General features: G+C 36.9%; 2 protein-coding genes across 8 annotated transcripts in view; both read left to right on the forward strand.

Moving 5' to 3' along the window:
- kif13a (kinesin family member 13A) overlaps nt 1-10365 on the forward strand; it is a 72291-nt gene extending 61926 nt beyond the window's left edge. For 4 of the 6 annotated variants that reach the window (XM_079893684.1, XM_079893685.1, XM_079893686.1 and 1 more), the window contains 4 exons: nt 283-434; nt 5377-5544; nt 7730-8657; nt 8756-10365. In XM_079893684.1, coding sequence (XP_079749810.1) covers nt 283-434; nt 5377-5544; nt 7730-8657; nt 8756-8889 — 1382 coding nt within the window. In that variant the 3' untranslated portion in view covers nt 8890-10365. The remainder of the gene's footprint in view (nt 1-282; nt 435-5376; nt 5545-7729; nt 8658-8755) is intronic. The other 2 variants (XM_079893688.1, XM_079893689.1) reach the window with 1 other exon arrangement.
- Nucleotides 10366-11375: 1010 nt separating this feature from the next.
- Nucleotides 11376-23840, forward strand: rbm24b (RNA binding motif protein 24b). 2 transcript variants are annotated; one of them, XM_079893694.1, is made up of 5 exons: nt 11376-11788; nt 12408-12531; nt 13391-13445; nt 14371-14430; nt 21918-23840. In XM_079893694.1, exons 1-5 carry the CDS (start codon nt 11618-11620, stop codon nt 22255-22257), a joined length of 750 nt encoding a protein of 249 aa, XP_079749820.1. In that variant the 5' UTR covers nt 11376-11617; the 3' UTR covers nt 22258-23840. The 2 variants fall into 2 exon arrangements, with proteins under 2 accessions (XP_079749820.1, XP_079749821.1); XM_079893695.1 differs by lacking the exon at nt 14371-14430.
- Nucleotides 23841-24751: the final 911 nt, after the last annotated feature.

Consider the following 24751-nt stretch of genomic DNA (forward strand, 5'->3'; position numbering starts at 1 on the left):
ATGTGTGCACATGTATATATAAATATATAGTATATGTGTGTATACACACATATTATATAAACACAAACTTTTATGCAATTTGACAGCACTAATATAAATATACAATGTAACTTTTCAAGACTTATAAAAAAAAAATATATATATATATATATATAATTGAGAACAAATTATGATATTATTATTAATTACAATAATATTAATAAAATATATTGTGTATTTTTTGTTAAAGTTTTATTTTTAAGAGGGTTGGAATGCTAAATTTCATGCTAACGTTCTCCTCAGGGTCGGTGCCGGAGAGTCCGACGTTCTTTAACTCGAGTCCGTTTAAAGTTCTGTCGCCTCAACCGCCCAAGTTCCTCAAATCTCTCATGCCAGTGAAGGAGGAGAACAAAGTCAAGCGTTCTCTGGAGTCGCGGCCACTTCTGGGACAGGAGGTGACATACACACACACATACACTTACACTTACACTTACACTTACACTTACACAGACACATACACATACACATACACTTACACTTACACTTACACTTACACTTACACTTACACTTACACATACACATACACATACACATACACATACACATACACATACACATACACATACACATACACTTACACTTACACTTACACTTAGGCCTCGTTTTGTCAGTGAAATGTGACCCAATTCCGATTTTTTGCTCATATGTGACACAGATCCGATGTGTTCTATGACAGTGTAAACAGGAAAAAAGCGCATGCATTCGGATATTTCGAGATCAGTTTCAGGCCTCATTTATATGTGTAAATAAATCGGATATGTGCCAATGCGAGTGCGACTGTCATGTAAACAGGCAGATCGGATTTTCTGTGGCATTAGGCAACGTCTCCGCGGTTTAATGACGAGAGAAACCCCGACGCACATCTGCAAAGGGACGGATGACCCGACGAAACGTTGTGTCGTCGTAGGAGAGGAATGTGAAAAAACGTTGACACAACATATAGTTGTACACAACAAAATTTCGGACCCACTGCTCCTCGTTAAAGCCAATATTTAAACACAATATGCTCCCACCAGTCCTGAGATCTCTCTCACACACAATAACTGAAGCATATGTGCAATGATGGCACTTTTCGTCCTCCTTCGCCTCAAAATCATGGTGATGTTTGGCGAACTTCGCATGTATCGCAGAGCTAGCATCAAGCATATTTCGCATCCGCCCATCTGTGCAAGAGAATTTAACCCTTTAAGCATGCGCGATGTTTCAGATAGTATGGAAAGTGTAAACACATGAATCGGAAATGGGTCAGAGTTGAAAGAACGTGTAAACGGACGGTCAAAAAAATCGGATAAAGGTAACAAATCAGAATTGGGCATCAAGACCTGCAGTGTAAACGAGGCCTTATACATACACTTACACATACACATACACTTACACACACATACACATGCACTTACACATGCACTTACACTTACACATACACATGCACTTACACATGCACTTACACATACACACACACACACACACACACACATGATGCTTCACTCTCATTATGTGTCTCATTCTCACTCATATTGTGCTTCCACCCTCCACATTCTCTTTTCATTATATGTTATGACCTGACTGATTCCAGGCTCTAATGCCTTTTTAAAAGAGTTTCTAATAGCCTTTTTACACCTGGCTGATAGCTCTCGATTTGTTAAAACGGTTTAATTTACTCTTGGCCACGTCAATGTGTCTCTGCAAAACGAATATAAATCTGATCTTCAATTCCCACGCTATATGCCAACTCAATGGAGTTCACATCAACGAAAGCAACAGATATGAGCTGCATTTTATTTATCATCGGCTAATTTAAATGTCAAAGACCGCAATAGGAGAAAGAGCATCGGATGTGTAAAGGAGTTGAAACAGTGCCAGGAATTCCTCCGTCACACACACAAGATCTGCTACAAGGAGACCGAACTGTAATGGGCAAATTAGCTCCTAAAAACAGGTATGCTTGAGCATTCTGTCCTTTTTAGGGTCGCATCTTGAGACATCATGTCCTGTTTTTGGTTCGTTTACATGTCTTTGGTCCGTGTTGTGTTCATATTTCAGTCGAACCGCACCAGAGTTCATTTGAAAGTAAAACGAGACCCATGTTTTCAGCGTCTCTGTCGTCTTGTTCGGTGTCACCAGAGTTCAGATGGCAGCGTTCACACTTATTCAAATGAACCGCACTAACAGAGCAATCGCAACGGTGTTTGTTATAATCAAACCAAAATCAAGATCAAAGACCGCAATAGGAAAGAGAGAGCTGCATCAGCACTGGTAATTCATGATTGGTAAATGATAATTTAGTCTCACTATGTCTAATGAAGATGATTTTGTGTTGAGCTTCAGGATGCAACGGCAACGGTTTCATTTGCGCCGGCTTGCGCGAACTGCCACAAACGAAACTGAAAATTTGCTGTTGCATCTTGAAGCTCAACACACAATCATCTTCATTAGACATAGTGAGACTAAATTATCATTTACCAGTCATGAATTACCAGTGCTGATGCAGCTCTCTCTTTCCTATTGCGGTCTTTGATCTTGATAGTAGCTGATGATAAGAAAGATGCAGCTCATATCTGTGGCTTTTGTTGACATGAACCTCTGATCTGCAGGAATTGAAGATTAGATTTATACTCGTTTTGCGGAAACACAATTATGTGGCCAAGTATAACTGGAACATGCATGAAGCTTCAGCCAGGATCCAAAATTAACACAAAATTAAGTTCCAAATGTGAGTATAAGAGTTATTCACTAATTGGCTGAGAATTTAATTACTGTCTGCTGAGAATTAACCACCCAAATGAAAATACGAGGAACACAAGTATATTATTTCAATAAAAATATATCTTTTTATTCAGTGAGGAAAATGTATTGCTTGTGAATTCTCTTAATTCGTCCCCTATTAAATGGTGTGGAAGTTCATTTTTGGACCCTGTACCCAGCATGCCTCAGTTCCTCAAGCCTGTTCATTTATTCAACTTCAAATGTATTCAGACTGACCTGTACATGATACTGAACCTATTAACCAGCAGAATGAGTTTAAAGCAATAGTTCACATAAAAATGTAAATTCACTTTGTCTTTATGTACTTACCCTCATGTCGTTCCAATTATTTACTTTTCCAAATGAAACACAAAAATAGATGCTGCTCTTCTATGCAAGGATAACACCATGCCAGTGTTATTTTAATATTATTTATATACTATTATAGTTATATATTAGTTAGTATATTAATAATTAGCTTTTGTTTTTATATTTTCACTTGTCGTTTTAATTGAAGTTATGTTTAAGTTATTACATTTTATAATTCAAATGTAAATCAAAATTGTTTAAATTTTGTAATGTGCTTTTGTCATTTTTATAATTTTTTTAACCCTTTTACACATAAGTTTAAAATATTCTAGCCGAGTCCCCAGCATGAGTATTTTATAAGGCGACTGTTATAATTAGAAAATATAACATTATTTCCATGGCAACGCCTCATGCTTGTCACTTGACACACCGCAGCCACATTAGCGCTGGATGACTGATCTATTGCTTTTATTTAATTTTTCATTTTCTATTCAAAATACTCACAAACTTGAAAATTATATTATAAAATATCAGGTATTCCGATCGTCAAATAAATGTAAGTGAATGTGTTGAAACACATTATAATGGTCATGTTAGTTGATCTATAACGCAACTAAAACACATCATCAAATTATATTTGAAAGGATTGTTATTGCCGCTTACATAGACATCATTGTATATTTTACAAACTATAAATGTGTTTTTCTTTTTTTCTAGTACTTGTGTGTATTCAAATGTCTGAAATCTAAAATTAAACATATGCTTGAAAACACTGAAAAGTTGCTATATGATAAGCGCTGAATGCGAAAGCACATTTTAATTTAGCAGTTGATCACATGACCCACTTAAAGTTGTAATCACACCGGAGTGTGATCGGCTGCGTCCGAAATCACATATTCTTGAGTAGGTACTTATTTTGAATAGGTAATTCACGACCACTAAAAAAGTATGTTCTGTCTAGTATGAATATGTGTAGTATGAATGTAATCCATTCGCCATGTTGCCCTTATCACATGATCTACCAGCGTCGTGTCACCGCTATTCACAGATACTCTCCTGTGGCCTCATGGGATAGCAAAGCGTCCATCATATGCGCTTAATTAGTAGATCATACAGGTACTTTTTGCCTAGTCTTTTAAGAGTACTGTAAATTCAGACATACTTCTTTTGTCACATACTGTTTTTCGCCTTGTGTATAGTATGTGATTTTGCATGCAGCCATCGACACTCCAGGGAACAGCCTAGAGCAAGTGTGCCACACATGTCCTGAAAAGTGAAGCCAAAACCTTTCGATCGCCCCCTGGTGCTGGATCCAGTCTAGGTCATAAACCCCGCCCTCTCCATGTAATCTAATTGGACGTGAGACTATTAATTTTTTTCCAAAGATGGGTTCTGTCATTTTTTAGGTCGGTTTTATGACGCTGATGAAAGTTCAAGTGTTCATTTTTTCTAAATAAGTTTGGTTTTAGTTAGTTATTTGATGCTATAAAAACAGGAGTGTGACGTCATGATTGACAGCTGAGATTGACTCACTGAGGCACCAGTGCCTCGACTTTTTTGGGGAGGAGATGGGAGCTTTAACTTTAATGTCTACATTTCCATAACTGTTTATTTCACACCGACATGAGTTGTTCTGCAGTAAACTCTACTAACCGATAACGAATGATGTAATCGGCAACAACTGTTTCTGGGATATTTTGGCTTCATTTTTCTACAGTTGAAGGAAGTGGAGACACGTCATCCATCTTTTTCTACAGTCTTTGGCCTAGAGTGATCACTCCGGTGTGATCGTATGCTTCAAAGGGGTTTATTTTTTATTTTATTTTTTCAGTTTATGTTTAATTTTTGTGCTTAACTTAAACTAAACGAAAATATGAAATGTTGCCTTGGCATCTAACTGAAAGTTTTCATCTAATATTTATTTTATTTTTATTTTATTGCAGCTTTATTTAAATAATAGGTTTAATTAACAATAATAATAACCCTGATTTATACTGACATAAAAGTATCAGTCGTCTATGACTCGTGTGACATGTAAGTCACAATCCACTAGCAATGTGTGGAAAAGAGCAGCTCTGACAAAACATCTGATTTTGTGTTCATTGAGAAAAGAAAAAAAAAAGGAATGTCATGAGCTTTTGTGATAACTATTCCTTTACTACTCCTGATTCTATGGCTGATGTCCTCATCCAGTGCATGTGCTTAGGTGTCTAACTCAACAGCCTGTGTGAGTGTTCGCTGTGCTGCATGGCCTGTGTGAAGTGTGCTATTGTCACCTGATTGCAGAGCATGCGTTGGTTTGTGGAGAGCAGCGTGTCGGGCCTCACCGGCCCCTGGTCCAGACCCAGGGCTCAGAGCGAGGGCCACAGCAGCAGTGACATCATCTGCAGCAGGGCCAATCACAGACAGCCCAGACTCAGCACTGATCTCACTCACACACTGCCACACGCTGCTGTAAGTGAACACACGCATAACCAGTCTGATGCATGTCACTACCTGGACTTGCGTGCACACGCATACTAATTAATACTACTAGCCAGGGCCCTGTTTAAACACAGGAATACTCTGGGTTTTTTACAACATCTGTGGTGTGCCGTCAAAGGCCACAGAAAATCATCTTCAGCCCGCATATTATATAACAGTCAATATCAAATGTCCAAGACAATGAAAAGCAAAACTCTTTTGTTTGTATTTTGGTGTCTTATATTTTTTAAATTTCAAACGCTTTTCATGCTAATTTGTTAATATGCTAAGCATAATTTAATTAAAAATATTTAATTTTATATAATTATTACTTAATAATAATAATAATAATAATAATATATAATAATAATATATTTTTAAATTAACGTTATATATATAACTTCAAACTTATTTTTGCATAATTATTGCACTTATTGACAAGTAATTGACAGAATCCCACATATGCAGAACCTTAATATTTCCTTAAATAATTGATTTTCTGACTTAGTATTTTTGTCTCATTGTCAACATCTAAACATTCTTAAATCAAGATACATTTACTTGAGAAGCAAAAATTACTTTGGATATTAATCAATATTAAGTGAGTTTCAGGTTAAAACAAGAACAAATATCTGCCAATTGGGTATGAAAAATAAACTTAATTCAAAGGGGAAACAAGATTATTTTTTCTTACCTTATTGGCAGATATTTTTCTTAAACTCACTTAATTTAGATTTTTCTAAAAAAAAATGTCATTTTTCTTCTCAAGTAAATGTATCTTGATTTAAGAATGCTATGATATTTGTACTGGAAAAAAAAGACTGACTAAGAACATATTTTTTTGCAGTATATTAACCTGAACTGAACATGAACACATGTATAACACAACTTGAAACTGAGAAACCGGGCCTGTCTTGCACTCTCAAACTTCCTGAGGTCTCAGAACCAAATGCATTACATCATTACATGCGTCCAGGAAGGTTGGATTTCTGCATTGCATCCCTTTAAAACGGATTCTGTTTGAGTGAAGCTTATGATGCTGCCGCCTCATTGTCATCATTATCATCTCAGCATTATTTGCATCTCATTGAGTGTGTGCATGAATCCCTCAGCTTGTGTTTAACTCACTGACTGCAGCACTTCACATATCACATTGCTAGTTACAAAGTAAATAAACTCTGTTTACACCGTGTCTACACCAGATGTGAACAGTGTGCACTGACAAAACAAGATCAGTCCTTTTATAGTCAACAGAGTTGTCTACACTACTTGTATGTGGGTGTGTTAGGGGACGAACGACTTCTGATTTTTTTTAAGTAGACATTTATGTGATTAAAGTTTGAGTTGATGTTGACTAGTCGCTGATGATGACATTAATGGCCAAATAAGCCTGAACCTTATATGGCATATGAGACAGCGCTGCCCACAAGGCTATTGCTCCTACATAACAGCTTATTTTTATCAGTTATTTTGTCTTTGGGTCGTTATATTTCTCACAGATTTCTGCTCATTCTAAATCAGATACAGATAAAGTAGCACAGTAAAGATTATATTTATATGAATGCATTAGTGAGAGAGTGATTGCGTGTGAATTGCACATGGCAGCGTCTCTACTAATAGTTAAGCTGTAGGTTTTAGTTGATTATAAATATTTGTTAAAACGTTTCAGTTTCTAAGCTATTTTATTAATAAATCACAGAACAGTGTTGACAATACATTTCTGCACTACTGAATGTTTATGTGCTCGCGATCTGCACGTGATGTGCGAGCGACTGTCTGGAAGTGTGTGCGTTACAATGCAGCAGCGCATTAGTTTAGAACAGCGATTAACTTACGCGTACAATAAGGTGTTTAAAACGTGCATTCACCCAATCAATTTTTAGCATCCATAAGGTATAATCAAAAATGTGGGAGCGCTCTCAGAGTATGCATTTATTTATGTCTTTGGAAACGAAGCGTAAAAGTGGACTTCAAAGATTTATTATCCTGTTGCGCCCTCTGTTGGCCATGATCAGCGACTAGCCTACACATCAAGTGTAGATCCAGTGTTGTAGACACAAAGTCGTAATATAGAAAGTAGCTAATGTGCTTCAGGGTTTCATCACAAGGGAGCAGTAGCATCCCTCCTGATCACTTTGCTGTTTGGTTTCATGTCTGTTCATTGATGATTTGTCAGGATTCAGAGGAGGAGGATCCCAACATGGACTTCACTCGTTCTAGTATTCCAGGTCTCGGGTCTCTGGAGCTCCAAAACTTCAAGCCTTACATCCCAGAGAAGTTTGCGAACTTTGAGGTGTACAACGCCAGTCTTGAGACCCAGGGGGGGACTGTGTGCGTGCAGGGGGAGTTGGCGCCTGGGATCGGGGTGCTATCGGGAACACGGGTTGTGGATAAAGAAGTGTCCCGTAGTCCCACGGTCAGCAGCTGCACAAGCGGCTATTTCTCCCATAGTGCCTCAAATGCCACGCTGTCCGATGTGCTCTTCAGCGGCAGCGATAGTTGCGACCAGCTCAACAACAGAGAAGCCGCAGACCCTCAGGAGCACGGAAGAGGGTTGCATCCTTCCAGAAGTGCCTTGGGAACCGAGACCGTTCCCTCACTATCAACCTATCCAGCCCAGACCGTTCCCACTCAGCACTGTTCCCGTCTCTGCACCGACCAGGACTGTTCCCCTTCGCTTCCCCACAAATGCATCCTGAGCGTCAGCCAAGAGTTCACAGACTTTAAGGGTGCAGATGAAGGTTTAGGGGTAGACGACCTCTGTAACTTTAGTTTGAAGGCAGAATCAATTCCCCCAGCCAAAACGCAAGACGTGGATCATCCGTCCCAGTGCCATCTCCACAATGGAAAAGAGTCTCCCAGTGTTCCTGCACCTCACCCCAACCCAGAGCTGGAAGAATCTCTAGGACTTGAGTTCGTCGAGGATGCAGAGCTCTCGGTGGACTCCAGTGAGGACGAGAACACGCCAGTTGCTCAGTTGCCGGACTGGATGGCCCCCGGTGAGCAAGTGTGGGTGGGCAAACGCAGTGGGATGGTGCATTATGTTGGAGGGGTAGAGTTTGCCAAAGGCATCTGGGTTGGAGTGGAGTTGGACCTTGCTGTAGGTAAGTGAAAATTACTCTCAAGTCAAGATCCTTGTAACCTTGAATTGAATCTCAACTCAATATCCTTTTAACCTTAGACCTTTCTCATCCTTCCAAAGGCAAGCACAATGGTACGGTCCAGGGAAGGGTGTATTTCCGGTGTGCCACAGGTCATGGCGTCTTCGTGAAGCCATCCTGTTTGACTCGAGGGCCTCAGTCCATAGACACCGAACCTCAATCTGTGCTCCAGTAGGGGCAGGACATTGACCCAATAGTTGGTAGACGATCTCTTCGACACCAGCACCAGCAACCGCCTGGACAAACCGAGTGCTAACAGAATCCATCCTTCTGATTTGTTTGTCACATCAGAGATTTATTGATTCCTCTTATTCCGTGGCAATAAACACTACCTGTGTGTGTTGTGCTGAAGTTATAGGCTTATTTCAGTATCATCTTTGAATGTCGAGAGTTGCACAGTTGCACAAACACGTTTTATATATCATGTTAGCTTTGATATAGCTGAAATACTAATTTCCATCTTCATTAATTCTTCACCACTTCTTATATGACTAAATGTATTAATCAAACAATGCCTAACAAAAAAAATATACTTTGAGTGAGTTTGAGATTTGGATGTCTGTTCTAGGTAAGAATGTACTACTGTTTATGAACATTTTTGTTTGTTTGATTATATCAGGTATTACCAAAGACATAGCCTTTCAAATCTGCTGTGCAAACTTACTTCGGCAACATGTGTTTTATGCTTGTATTTGTTCGACCGATTTATGCTAATATGCTAAGTGCCATTTTTCTGGTTAGAAGACCACGTGCCCATCGGATATTCAAAAATGTGGTTGATTTATTTGAGTTTAATGGTATTTTGAACGGACGCCAAGCCTGTTGCTCGTACTCTGTTGTGTAATTGGCTTGTTGAGTACTGTAACTGTTGAAGGACTGCCAATATTTCTATTAACAAAGCTGTCTGAACGCTTGCACTGGAGTAACTTATCCTGGATGCACATTAAGTTACATAATGCACGAATTTTTACGCATTCTCAGATACTGATATGACGCTTCTCAGGAGGTTGACAGAAGTGACTAACTCTTGTTGTCACCTGATGCGGAGAGCACCTTGTTTTCTTTATCAGACCCTTGCCGGTATTATCGCAAAATGGCGATAATCTGATCTGCTTTGTATCGGCTATAGACCAGAAATGCCCTAAAGTACTGACACAAGCCCCACATGAACGGGGACTTTTTAGATAATCGACTTCTAGGTTTACCCGCCTAATAATGAAGCTTTCGAGCATTTAAATCCATGTGTGTTTGACTGTCAAGAAAGATTTTATTAGTTTGTGATACTAAAGCCAATATTAATGTTTTTTTTATAGGTATAAATGGGAGACGGGCAACATCGGGGAATGGGACATAGCCTGAATAATGCTTGTATGTTTAGTGCCATGACCAGTACTGTTATTATTGCTCTGTTTTACCTAAAGAACTGTGGATCTCATAAGAAGTGAATACTATTGCTGTCATTGGAGACGGTTAAATAAAAACCCAAGACCTTACTTAAAAGAAAACAAAGCTGCTCTCCTTGACAAGGAGCTGTACATAAAATGTATGAACATAGTATTTACAATATTATAAAATGTACAGAATTGTATTTATATTGTATCTCTGCAGATGCTGGTACAAAAATGTTGTAGATTACAGAACGTTTACAAATGCTTGTTTTTTGTGTGTGTTCTTCCTTTGCACGACATATTATTGGTTGTTTTTTATTCGATTTGAGAGGTTTGCTCATCTGAACTATAAATTTAAACACATTTTATAGCAAAATATAGCAACCAATGTTTATCCGCCTTTGTTGAAATCCAAAACCTCAACCCCTACAATAATTTACTGATTATCTTGTATTTTTTACACCTTTAATCTTCAACCAAAATTTAGTTTCACCAGAAAGAAAAAAATGACATTGTAACTTTGCAAAACTAAATTCAGAACATTAAGGTTTAGACCCTTGCAACGCAATCACACAATATTTAAAAGACAAACAAATTATCTTAAATTAATGAATGAATAATTTGTTGAAGTACAGTAAATGCTGCCAAGGTGTGCATTTCGGCAAGAGTATTGTTGTACAAATTCTTGTGTTCTGGCTGGCTGATTTGATCTCTTCTTCACAAGAATTAGGTTGTGTAACTGAGTCTGAACTTTGACCTGCATTATCATGTTAAGTTCCTGGGTCACTAGGTCACTGTGTCAGATTGAAGCAGGGAACATCTGCAATAGAATCTCTGAATACTGTATGGACTTCACTGGAATACAACATACATTTATGCATTTGCCAGATGCTCTTATCTAAAGGAGCTCACGATATATTTGGGGAATTTAAACCCATGGCCTACATACTAACTACAAAGTTACCTCTAATGTTTTAGCACCGAGCATAAAAATAGCATACATGCTGACAATTTGTTTGTTGATTGGTAAACCCTTCCTTCAAATCATTATTAAAGAGGGACAATGCATTACATGATTTCTGCAGTTAAAATAAGATCATTTGGACTGGCAACAGGCACTAAAAATATTCTGAAATTTAAACTACAAAATCATTAGTCACATGAAAGTAAGCAAGAAAATCACCTCAGTCAGGGAACAGGAGAGATTCCTTAATGGTGGGCGTGGTTAAGGTTGATCGTGGGCGGGGTGAAAGTGTTAATGGGCGGAGTCTGTCCGCGTGTGAGTGAGAGCCACCAAAACCATATGGCATGTTGTTAAGTTCCCTCTCCTGACAGACGCACTTGTTTGCTGTGGTTTATTCTACCTCGTATCAAATCATTTGCGCTGTCACATACCTCTGTTACTGCTACCTTCCAAGAATACGAGTTGTTATTTATTTAACCAGTCGTAGTGAAACTTTTGCTCTGTTTGTTTGTTTGTTTCGCTGAACTGCGCGCGCCCCGTCGTGACTCGTGATGATGCACAGCTCTCAGAAGGACACCACATACACCAAGATCTTCGTCGGAGGTCTTCCCTATCACACCACCGACTCCAGCCTCAGAAAATACTTTGAAGTGTTTGGAGAAATCGAGGAAGCTGTTGTCATTACTGACAGACAAACTGGAAAATCCAGAGGCTATGGTTTTGTAAGTTGTCTGTCTGTCTGTCTAGATTTACTTGCAGCCAGTGTTTGGTGTAATTCATTACTAAGTTAATTACTGTAATTTAATGACTTTTCCTTTGAAAAAGTAAAGTAAGGGATTACTTATTAATGTTTCTGTAATTTCATTACACTTCTGATGACATTGCATTAGATACTGTTGTGTATAGACAATAGAACAATTCTATATAAAAACATTTAACTTTGATTTAACATCAATATGTAATGATAAAATGTACGTTTTTAATGTAACCATCTCCCTTTAAATACTCAAGAACAATTTATGCAGTTTTATATTATATATTTGAAAGAATTAAAAGAGTAGTTTCATATCCTTGTATTGTTCAACTGGTCGAGATTGATATGGGATTTATAAAGTGAATAGTAATGCTGTACTTTTTAGAGAGTACATTAATCTAATTACTCTGTTGAAGATGTAATTAGTAGCTAGTAATTAATTACCGTTTTTTTTTTTTTTTTGAGAATCTTGCCTAACACTGCTTGCAGTCACTTCTAATATTAAACACTCAACACATCCCATACACATTGAACATCATTGAAAACACAGCATGTATCTGTGTGTTCCTCTTTTCATGTGTGTGTAGGTGACGATGGCTGATCGAGCTGCAGCAGAACGAGCCTGTAAGGACCCAAACCCCATCATAGACGGTAGAAAAGCCAACGTTAACCTGGCGTACCTGGGGGCCAAGCCACGGATCATGCAGCCAGGTAAGAGGGTGACCGGAAGCTTCACGCTGTTGGCGGATTAATGCAGAGTATCAGAAACCATGCAATAAAGACAAGCTGCATGGCACAGAGCATCACACTGTGGTTTCTAAATAAGAAAAATCTGTGAAAAATGTGTAATCTGAGATTACATAGTGAATTAGGACTGCACGATATTGAAGAAAATTTCTTTAAAACTTAAAATTTAAAACTCATTAAATAATGCGATATTCGATATGCGATACAATAATGCTTAAAGTGTTTGTAAAATAAACTTAAATTATCTTTAAAATATATTTAAAATTATATAACCTACATGTGTTTCACATTCTTTTTGTGACAAGAAAACATCCCTACACTTCTGAAAGTGAACAGCAGTGTTTTACTGTGTTATTTTACCATCAGTGTAAACCACGGGGTTCAGGTTATCCTACATTAGGTTTATTTAACAACAGAAACTGAATAATCAAATGTAAAAATAAAACACTGTTTAGTTTTCACTGTATGAATAAAAAATATACTGATTCTTATTAAAGCTACAAAAGTTATTCAGCCGAGAGCAGTGAGTGACTTTCTCTTTGTCTTTTGTTCATGACCCCAGTTATTGCAAGCCGTTGTGATATGCATATCGCGATATATACATTTGCGATATTTCGATATATTGTGCAGCCCTATAGTGAATACAGTATGCTTATTTGTCAATTGCAATAAAGAAAAATACAAAATATCAATAATCAAATTAATATGAATGTTCTTGGGGGGGTTTTCCTTGTAGAATAAAGCCTATCTTAGTCATTGTGTGCGGTTTTCTTGTATAACATACATTTAAATTGAAGTGCAATAAGGTTGTCTTTCTCTACAGGATTTTCATTTGGTGTCCCTCAGATACACCCCACATTTATCCAACGGCCTTATGGGTAAGTGTGACAAGACTATTGATGACTATATTTTTTGTGTAGTTTGATTAGTTTTAGGCCTTCTCTCATTTTTCTACATTCTCTTGTGAAAAAATATGATTTGGGAAAAGCAGCATTTTGTCATCTTAGACGAATTTGTACCATTGACTTTCTTTAAAGGTGATGTGTGTGGTTTCTTTTTATTTTTTTATTTTTCTTTATTTTTTCTTCTTCTTTGCTTTTAAATGATTTCTTGTATCACACCATAATAGTCACTCTAAGTAAATAGTTCATAGAATGATCTGTTTATTTGAGCGTCACGACACACCCAGCTTAAAGCCAACGTTCTCAGAACTTTGGCGTTTGACCAAAAAGTTCATAGTTATGATTATGAACAATCAGAAAGTTATGACAGTAACGTTAATAGAACATTTGTTCAGAGTTACATGGTCTCAAAACATTAGTACAAAACTGTTATATATATTGTTCATGGAGAGTTTTTGTTCGAAAACATTTAAGTTGGACTTTCGTCTAACATTTTTAACAAATGTTACTACTACTTGTTTCAGATTCAAAAGTAACGTTAATGTTTGCAAAATTCTAAAATGGAATGTTCCCTCAACATTCATATAACCAAGAAAAAAACTGGACATTGTGAAAGTTCAGGGAACATTCATGACTTAGCAAAACATTCCTAGAATACATGTTTGTTCGCTAGGTAGTAACATTGACCCAATAGCGTTATTTATAGATGTCTTGAAAATATTTTTGCAATTCCATTTGGTGATACTCGAACATAACACGTCACCTTTAAAGATAAATGTGTGATGATCAACAATATCATATTCCTACATGTTGCAATATTCTGTGAAGTATAATTATGTTGATTTCTGTGCATTTTTGATGAATTCCTGTGCTATAAAATGTTGTTCTCCTTGTGTCATAGAGATAGTGAGGATGAGCATTCCCCATTACTGTATCCTCCCCCTTTCCGCCAGGTTATGAGGTGTGTGTGTGTGCTTTTTATCTTTGTGGTTGTTGTGTGGTTTTATTTGCACTGTTGTCAACTCCTGAAAAGTCTACGTCTGTCACTTCCTCTTTCCAGCGTGACTCAATGTAATGTGTCTCTCTCTGATCTGACAGGCTCTCTTTCGGTTAACGTAACCTAAGAGGTGAACGAGCTGAACAAAGTCAGAATTCATAAGCTCTACCAGTAGACTCAAACACGTACACTCTCAAATGGTGATTAGCTTGCATGGACGTTGTTGTTTTTTGGAGAGTAGCTTTTGTGTGCGTTTGGACCTGTCTGAAGTGGTTTTCCTAGCTAAACCGTGTGCTTTTAATAGAAATGAGTGTATAGCAGGACGTGGGGATTCGGGGAGACGGTCGTATCTTTGTCTTGGGGTGCTGGGAACGCCTTTTTCCGTTTTCTTGATGATTGTGCACAGCTTGTTCTTACTGATTTTTTTATTCACTTGAACAGACGTTTCAGTGTTCTGTTGTTGAAGGGGTCAAAGTTTGTCTTTCTTGACTGGCGCACCCTCAAAACAACTCATGGCTTGCATGTTGCAGTGTATCTCATGTGCCTCCGTTCTTTTATATTACTAATGAATCGTTTGTCTTTTCCCCTGACTTTTCCCCTTACATTCATTTTTCCCTAAACCTTTTTGTGGACAGAAAGGACAGAAGCATTAGCGCTAATTCTGTTTCTTTCAAATAGTGGTTAACTGGACATTCAATTGATTTTAATGGAGTTCAAATCTAGATATTCTAATAAGCAAAGAATACACAACAAAAACAAATATTATCTTATACTTATTAAGTATATGGTAGTGGCCAAAAAAGTGATGTCCAGCCAAGGAAAGTCGACATCTTCACACTTTCTTTAAATATTATTAAAGATATTGTAATCATATTGTGTAGTTGTGCTTGGAGTCAATCATTTTATTTGTGATAACGCAATGAAACATGCCAAATTGTGCCGGTATCATTTTTGGTCGGGCTGCCATACAAAGAAACTATGAACGTAAGCAAAAACAAGAGAGAACCAACTAAATATTATGTTGTAGTCAATGTATGGTTTTTAAGATCAATATTTAAGATATTTAAAAAATATCAAATATTTTCTTCATATTTTGATGGTTTAATCAAATCTGTAGGGTTATTAAAAACAAATCTCCCCTCCGGACATCACTTTTGGCCACTGCTTTATTTATAATTGACATTTCTTTCATTTTTCACTTCACTGCGCTGTGGAATTGCCTTCTCTGCAATGGATGTATGCGATACTGCCTTAAAAAGTAAATTACTGTGGTAACATCAAACTCAGTACTTAAACCATTATTAAACCAGATATATTATTATTATTCAGGTAGCTGCAACAAACATGCGTCATTTTTTATCTCTTGTAAACTGACTTTGAGTACCTTAAAAAGCAATCGATACATAAAATGTATTATTGTTATTATTAAAGCAATCCTTAGAATGCAACACATATGTGACCCTGGACCACAAAACCAGTCACATGGGTCAATTTCTTTAAAAAATTGAGATTTATACATCTTTCCATTGATGTGTGGTTCATTAGGATACAACAATATTTGGCTGAGATACAACTATTTGAAAATCTGGAATCTGAGGGTGCAAAAAAATCAAAACATTGAGAAAATCGCCTTTAAAGTTGTTCATTTATGTTGATGATTGTGCTGCATTCACTCACAAAAATAAATGTTTTATATATTTATGGTAGGAAATTTACAAAATATCTTCATGGAACATGATCTTTACTTAATATCCTAATGATTTTTGGCATAAAAGAAAAATCGATAATTTTGACCCATACAATGTATTGTTGGCTATAGCCACAAATATACCCGTGCGACTTGTGACTGGTTTTGGGATCCAGGGTCATATATGTTATGCATTTCAGAATGCAATAACATGTGATGTAGCGTTTGCATAGTTAAAAGTGTGTTAATGTACTCGTGTAAAGAATATTTGGGGCCTAAGAAAGCACAGTATTCCACTGTATTGTACTACTGACCAATCCAGTACACAGTTACTTCTGTCCTTCTAATCTAGGAAGATTCAGTCAACTCGTACTGATCAAGGAGAACACGTATATCCCTCAGAGGACTGAACCAAAGAGAACAGCTGCACTTTAGTTTGGAACACAACGACATTCAGAGTAGCCACGAGACAACAGGTGTTCAGAGACACAAGATCCTGTGATTTACAAAGTACCTTAAATTAGCCCTAACCCCTAGGCTAACCCCCGTAGTAAGAAAGTTGCCGGCGCAGCTTAGTAACAGGGGTATTTTTAACAACGACATGCTCGGAATTAGGTTGAGTTTTACACCACATTTATAATTATATGTTGTATTAAATCGCACCTAATCAAAATTTCTGCATGCATACGAATCATTCAGTTCATTAACAGGAAAAGGGTTATATACTATGAGCGGGATTTATAAGAAATACATCTAAAGCATTCATTGGTTAAGTCGAACATTTCCTAATACTTTATGAAAATCGATAAAGTATCTGTTAATATAATTTAATGGACCTGAGCTGACATGAACTAACAATGAACAGTTGTATTTTGATTAACTAACGTCAACTAAGATTAATAAATACTGTATTGCTCATTGTTAATGTTAGTTCATCTGAAGTGACCTTATTGTAAAATGTTAAACTACATGCAAATCATGTAGTAAAATGAGTATCAGTATAATTAAGTACATTGAAAGAACTTTAGATGTGGCCAGTCGTTACTGCATCTAATTCGTTTACAATGGACCGTTTTGCCTTTACACACGTTATAGTGTGCAGTAATGCGTGTGTGTTCACAGGCCGCTGGTAATGAAGGGTTCAGGACTGGGTTAAAGTGTTGGGCCATGTGTTGCTGATAACGTTGCTCATGCTCTTGTTTTATGATGGCAAGGACAGCAGAAAATAGCCTCGCCACAGCCTGTCCTGTCACTCCAGGAGACTGACAGTAAGGAATGGTGTGTTAGAGACTCATCTATGGCCAGATTTAACATGAACACCTGTTGTTTTTGCATGCTTGCCGGTTAGGACTCATTTTAGCCATGTAAAAATAAAAATAAAATCTGCCCGGCAACATGGACGTGTCTTAAAGGTGATTTATTTTTGCAATTCGTCTAGTGCTGCTAGTGGCTCAGCCCTTCCGCTTTTAGGATTTATGACTTCAGGCATCTTTACACTGTCGAATTAAAGGTCAATTAAGCAATTTTAGCCATTTAGATTAGCAGTGTGTACCAGACTTTACGCTGATTTGTTTTTCGTATGTGGAAAATGATTCACAGATTAAGAATGTTTCTGATTGGCTAAAAAAAGCACTGGCCACTGTCCTGAAAATAAGTGTGTGTCCTGTGTAATGACAGCTGTGCACAAGAATCAACTTTTACTCATATACATTATTTACTTGCTTAGTTTTTGCATTGTGACATTATTTGCGTTTTTAGTTTGTCAAAAAATATTTATTTGTTTGTTATTTTCAAACATCATTGCTTGTTTCCACCTTAAAAAAAAGGAAAAATGTAATTGTGACTTTTTAATCTTACAATTCAGATTTTTTTTCTCACAAGTCCGAATTTTGCGAGATATAAACTCGCAATTGTGAGAAATAAATTAATAAATTAATAAAATAAAGTCCTCATGGAATAAAAAATTAAAATGGTAATTGTGACTATCTCACAATTCTGACTTTTTCTCAGAATCGTGAGATATAAACTCGAAATTGAGTTATAAAGTCCGAATTGAGAGATATAAACTTGCAATTCTAGAGTAAAAGTTAGAATTGTGACATAAAAAGTCACAATTACAATAAAAAAAAAAAAAAAATTCCTGGTGGAAACAAGCTTCCATAGTATTTTCTGTGCTGCCTTTAATTTATAAAGATTTAAATAAAAAAATACTTTTAAAACAGTATAAATATATTGTGTAGTATTACAGTAACGTGAATCATTAAAGGGGACATATCATGCTAAATCCACTTTTTTAGCCCTTAAATGCATTTAGTTGTATATTTGTAGTGTTTAGAAGTACAGAAAAGTTGAAATTATTCTCTTCAGGTGCTTCGTTGATATCTTTATATTCTGTTTTGGCCTTATTTTTCAACCTGTTCCGATTTTTCTGTTATCTATGACGTTTTGTGAACTATTACGTCACAGTATTTGCAGCAGAACTGCCAAATAAGGACATTGACTTCCAGCCCAACACTTCGAGCAATCCCCCATTTTTATTTCTCGCTGCAATTTTGTAGTCCAAGCTAAAGGATGCAGAAGTTACGAGAGGGTAAGTTAAAATGTTCGGTTGTTGGATGTAGTAACCCACACACTTCATTACACCGTCTAATGTAGATGAACTGCCGCATTTGTGACAGGGCGCATGTTTAACTGAAAGAACGAGAGAGAGAGACCCGGTCACGCGCACGCACTCTCTCTCTCTCTCTTCGGAGCCAGGCGAAAGTGTAAACAAGACACCGTCTCCAAACTAGACGCTGTCTTGCTCTCTCTCCCTCGCACATATTAATCAAAATAAATCGACACGGTGGTAAAAGGTCGGAAGACCAAAGTTTCATGTGTAAATACAGTAACACACCATTGCGATACATCCATATGAAGACGTTGTTCTGCAGGTTCGTCGTCTTCATTTTCATCTCGCTCCGGCTCCGACTCTGGCTCGAACATGTAAGGCTGGCTGGACAAGTCTTCCATTGTTGACATTTTGGTAATAACGTGTGAATAAAAAGTTTCTGTGCCGCTAGATAATCGTATCTCTGCTATCAAACTCTGCTATACAAAAATGGCCGAACGGGGTGGAGTTGAACCGAGTGTCACCTCTGCATCCTGGAGAGGGGGCGGGGTATGAAGTCTCTCAATTGTATTTAAAGAGACCGCACCAAAACGAGTTGCTCTCAGACGCACATCAGAAAAGGGGTAGAAAAGGGGCCTGTGGAGCTATAATAATGAGGAATTCAGACCCAAGCATTGCAGTTCCGCTTTATATAGACTACAAATGTATGATTTATATGTAAAAAGGAACGATTTAAAAGCATGATATGTCTCCTTTAAGAAAGATGTCTAGATGCATTAATGCATAATTATGTTGAAAATAATGTCACTGTTGTTAAATAAAACATTTTCTTTATATAAAATATGCCAATTTTTTATGTTTTGTTTTTCTTTTTTTATTGGGGTGAAATATATTTTACCTGTATACTTTCAAATGCAACTTTGTTTGCCGCCTATGCAGTGTAAAGATGCTGAATATGCAGTTTAAAGGCATAGTTCACCCTCAAGTTGTTCCAAACCTGTATGAGTTTAGATCTTCTGCTGAACACAAAAGAAGATATTTTGGAGAATATGAGTAACCAAACAGTTGATGGACCCCATTGACTTCCATAGTATGGAAAAATAAAAAAATACAATGCAAGTCAACTGTCTGGTTACACGCATTTTCAAAGCATCTTCTTTTGTGTTCAGCAGAAGAAAGAAACTGGAATAGCTTGAGGGAGAGTAAATGATGGCAGGATTGTTGGGTGAACTATCCCTTTAAGCAGAAGTAGGATGTGTTAGATCTGGTGTTTCTCAGTGTGTTTAGCAGCAGATTTCCACTCTTCAAGCGTTGTGTTTGTGTGCAGTGGACGCGGTGATGTGTGAACGCACGCAAGTGTGTTTTGTTTTTCTTCTTTCGTGTGCGTGTGTGAGTTAACTGGATTTCTCTTCTTTATTTTAAATATTGTTTGGTTTGACAGTAACATTGACCCTGTTTATGATTGCAGAATTGGTGTCGCTCTATTCTTTTTGTTTTTGAAAAGTTTTTTTTTCTGCTGTGATATTGATCGATATGCTTTGATATCCATAGTCACTTTTACCCTGGCATTTTATTTGAGAGGCATTATTAGGGCGTGGACTCATGATTGAATGCTGAGTTTGCAAACGAAATAGGTTTGCCATGATAATTAATACAAGAGCAGCGCAGTGGACTCTTGGTAGCGGCAGCACTTTCTAATGACATACATTTGGGATTCACCAATTAGGCCTCATTCATGAATTACAAGCAGAATGAATGTCTGTGTAAAACAGGCATAAATCTAAAACTATAGCCTAGGCATGTTTGTCCCTGTAGACTTTTAGAAAATAAACTCGCTTAGTATACTGTATACAGTAGTGGCCAAATGTGATGTCCGGAGGGGATATTTGGTTTTAATGACCCTGCAAGTTTGATTAAACCATCAAAATATGAGGAACATTTATGTTTTTTTTATATATTTTACATATGAGGGAAGAGCAGGGTATTTATCTGACAAAATTATTTGACAAAAAAGGCAAACTACAGCTACAGGTTTTATTTTACTATGCAAAAACAAAACAAAAAACATAATCAGTTATTAATATTTAATTGGTTCTCTCTTGTTTTTGCATGCGTTCATAATTTCAGCTCAGCCAAAAATTATGTCTGCAGAGTTTGGCATGTTTTATTGTATTATCACAAATAAAACAATTGATTTCAAGCACAACTTCGCAATATTATTACAAAATATTTAAGAACAAATTTTTAATAATATTTGCAAAAAGGGTGAAGATGTCTGTTTTCCTAGGCCGGACACTTTAGGCCACTACTCTCAAATCATCCTTCATTCTTTGATGGAAATGGACATTTTGAAATAAAATTTCTGAGTCTTTTGTATTATTAAGACTGATTTCAAAGCTTGTATTTTAAATGCAGTTCAATAATATTTTCACACTTTTTGCTTAATTTTTACCTATGCAAACAGTATAGATCAGATCAAAATATTGTTTTGTACTGTTTATCTTGATTTATATGTTTTCTTCATATGTCATTTTTGATCTGACATATGAAGAAAACATAATTTATTAGATGCAAATGATGGGAAGGACAGCACAAATGCGCTAACGTTTATATAAAACATTTTCACAATACAATTTTGAAATGGTTTACTTTAGTCTTTGATAATACAAATATAATATTTAATGACACATTTTCATGTTCTAAGACTGAGGATCTGGAACCCTCGTGGTTATAACAATACAAAAATAATATATAAAACAATAAATGAAGACTATAATTTAAGACCTTCATATAATATAGAAAGGGGAAATCTGTAGATACACCCTCTCATGTAAATTCTTGCAGTAAATTGAATGTGAAAATGAATGGAAATAATGCTTTGATGAATGATTTACACGCTTGTACTTCATTAATGAGGCCCATTGGTATTTTTAGCATCTGCAGTGAGTTTCGGTACATTAAAATACCTGAAAAGTTCATTGCATCTTCTAAAGTGAAATGATAGAATTACTGACAGCTGATCATTGACTCTTCCCAGCATGCTCTACTATTGTGGCAATCCTATTTCTTTTGAATAACCCTTTAGTGCACTGTGCTGTTGAAGTGCAGCTTTTCCGGTTCCCAGTTTAATCCCAGCATCTCTCTGTCCCTCAGGATTCCTGCTCACTATGTGTACCCGCAGGCGTTCATGCAGCCGAGCGTGGTGATCCCGCACGTCCAGCAGTCGGCGGCGTCAGCAGCGGCCGCAGCCTCTCCGTACCTGGATTACACCGGCGCCGCGTACGCGCAATACTCCGCCGCCGCCGCCACTGCCGCCGCCGCCGCCGCTTACGACCAGTACCCGTACGCTGCCTCGCCCGCCGCCGCGGGGTACGTCTCCGCGGCCGGCTACGGCTACGTCCAGCAGCCTCTCGCGTCTCCTGCGCCCGGGGCCACGGCGGCGGCCTTCGCTCAGTACCAGCCGCAGCAGCTCCAGACGGACCGCATGCAGTGACTCCGACAGGACAACACCTGGTCCTCTGACCATTCGTGACTGTGCCACTTTTTACCGTGTCTGTCAGCCAAAGAAACTTTTTTTTATTGTTCCGTTATTGTGATTTATTATGTTCTCGTCATTTTATTTGTAGTATTTAATATTTATTACGGAGAAGAAAGCTGTAGGCTGTAGCTTGTCACACATGATGCTGTTCATTAACTCGAATCTAGTTTCTTTATGTACAAGTATTTAAGGAATATTATAGAATTTTCTCACCCTCGTGTCACTAAAAGATCTGATAGCATACCCTTACACAAAATAAGGGTCTCATTAGTTAATGCATTTTCTAAAATGAACTAACAATGAGCGATTCATTAATATTTGTTAATGTTAGTCAAATTCATTGTAAGTTCACATTGTGCATTAACTAATGTTAAAAATGTATTGGTAGATGTTGGAATTAACATTATATGTTAAAAAAAATATTTTTCATTGTTAGTTCATGTTAAATAATGTAGTTATGAAACCTAATTGTTACAAGTGAGACTTTTTGGTTTGGCTATTTACACCCCAAAGTGGCCAAAAAGCACCATAAAACCATCATATTCATTCATTCATATTCAGAAATTATACACTAACGGCGTGCAGATGCATGAACATAAAATCTTCAAAATTCATGCTTTTATTTCCCACAGAACTAAATTCTGACCAACATGAGGGTGAGTAAATCATGACAGAATGTATGTGTTTAGGTGAATTATGCCTTTAATGCATCACAGGCTGCAGGTGTCACCATTATTTGAGTCTCATCTCTATATATGTTGATGGATGCCTGATTATTTTCCTAAAAATTGCACCTTGGCATCTCACGATCTTGACCTCTGATAACCTCATGAGCCTGCATATGTGACTGTTGAAATGATTATTATGTATTTGGGTTCGGAAACAAGACAAAGTGCCTTAAAGGACAGACAACAGACAAGAAATGAAGGGTTTGACGTGTCTGCAGACAGTGTTCAGCAACTCTGTGCCTTACATCACATTCTGTTACTGATAGGAAATGTTTAGTTATACTTGCACATCTGTTGGGGTTATAGAAAAGGTCAATTTTATATTTAGAACTAAATATTCAAAAATAAAAGCGATGAGCACTACTGAAAGACTGTGTACACTGTATGTTTCAATATTAGTGGGCCTACTGATCACACTACTCTGGATTAATGTGCCTTATTATGGTTAATAAATGGAAGGGAATGTCATTGGATTTGTTGTTGCCTTTGTGTTATTTGTAACATTTATTTGTGGAATGTGGCGAAAGGAAATTATTGCAATCAAATGTGCAGCTACAGAATTGATGTCCAAGTATTTTTTGTATTAAAAGGCCATATCTAACAACACCAGTCCACTTGCAACAAAGTTTGCTTTTCTTTAAACAAGCTTTGTCATAGTCATCATCCTGTAAGTCATTATTTACACTTTGCGCTCTGTTGATAAAAATGCATTTGCTAAATATTGCAGTATCACACCGAATGAGTGACATTTGATAAAATGTGTATAAAAACAATTCGGATGATTTATTAAAAAGTATCTTGTCTCACTTATTTTCTGTGTGTTTATTTTAGAACTCTTGTTATAATTTTTAGTAATTTACAGCAACCTGAAATAGGTAGATAATGTGTAAGCACATTGTGTTTTATAAGTAAAGACATTCATTTTATTTTGAAGTTATTTCCTGCATTAAAAGTATCTTTAGACTCTAGTATGATGCCTAAAAACTAGTTCTGTAGAACAGATTGTTCATGTAACCTTTTCTTGATGTAGTAGAGTTTGTGTGTTCTGGTTCATCCATCTATCTATCTATCTATCTATCTATCTATCTATCTATCTATCTATCTATCTATCTATATATGTCTGTCTGTCTGTCTATACATATATATATGAAAACAGGTAAACAGTTTACAAGACAGATTTATCAAGACATTCATATAACATAAGGCAGTAATCTGTAGATACACCCTCTTACGTAAATTACTTAAAGCTGCATAGGCCTACTGTATTACAGATAATATCAATACAAATGCCTTTTCCATGTATTGGAGGACTAAATAAACACAATAAAACAGAAGAATGTGCAGCAACATGTGGTTAACACTGACACCTGCTGGATGCTATATCAAATTACTATCAGTGCAACATCCTTTACCCTGAAAAATCAACATTATTTATTTGATCCTAGAGAGTTTTTTGTATTAAAATCACTTAGATGATAAAATGACGATCACGCACTTTTAGCCAATCAGCGATCAGCAGGCAATTGCGATTGAGCGTGATAAGTTGTAGTTGAACACTCAAGTAATCGCTAATGCCAACGTGATATAGCCTAATACAGTAAGTTGTATCTACAGTAAAGAGTGAGATAGTGAGCAACTCTAAAAACGTACACGTGGTGGGAGATATCGATGGTGACTATAACTCTGAGAAGAGAGCACAGTTGAATGACTTTAATTGAAAT

This window comes from Squalius cephalus (assembly GCF_949319135.1).
Source record: "Squalius cephalus genome assembly, chromosome: 15".
Lineage (NCBI taxonomy): Eukaryota > Metazoa > Chordata > Actinopteri > Cypriniformes > Leuciscidae > Squalius > Squalius cephalus.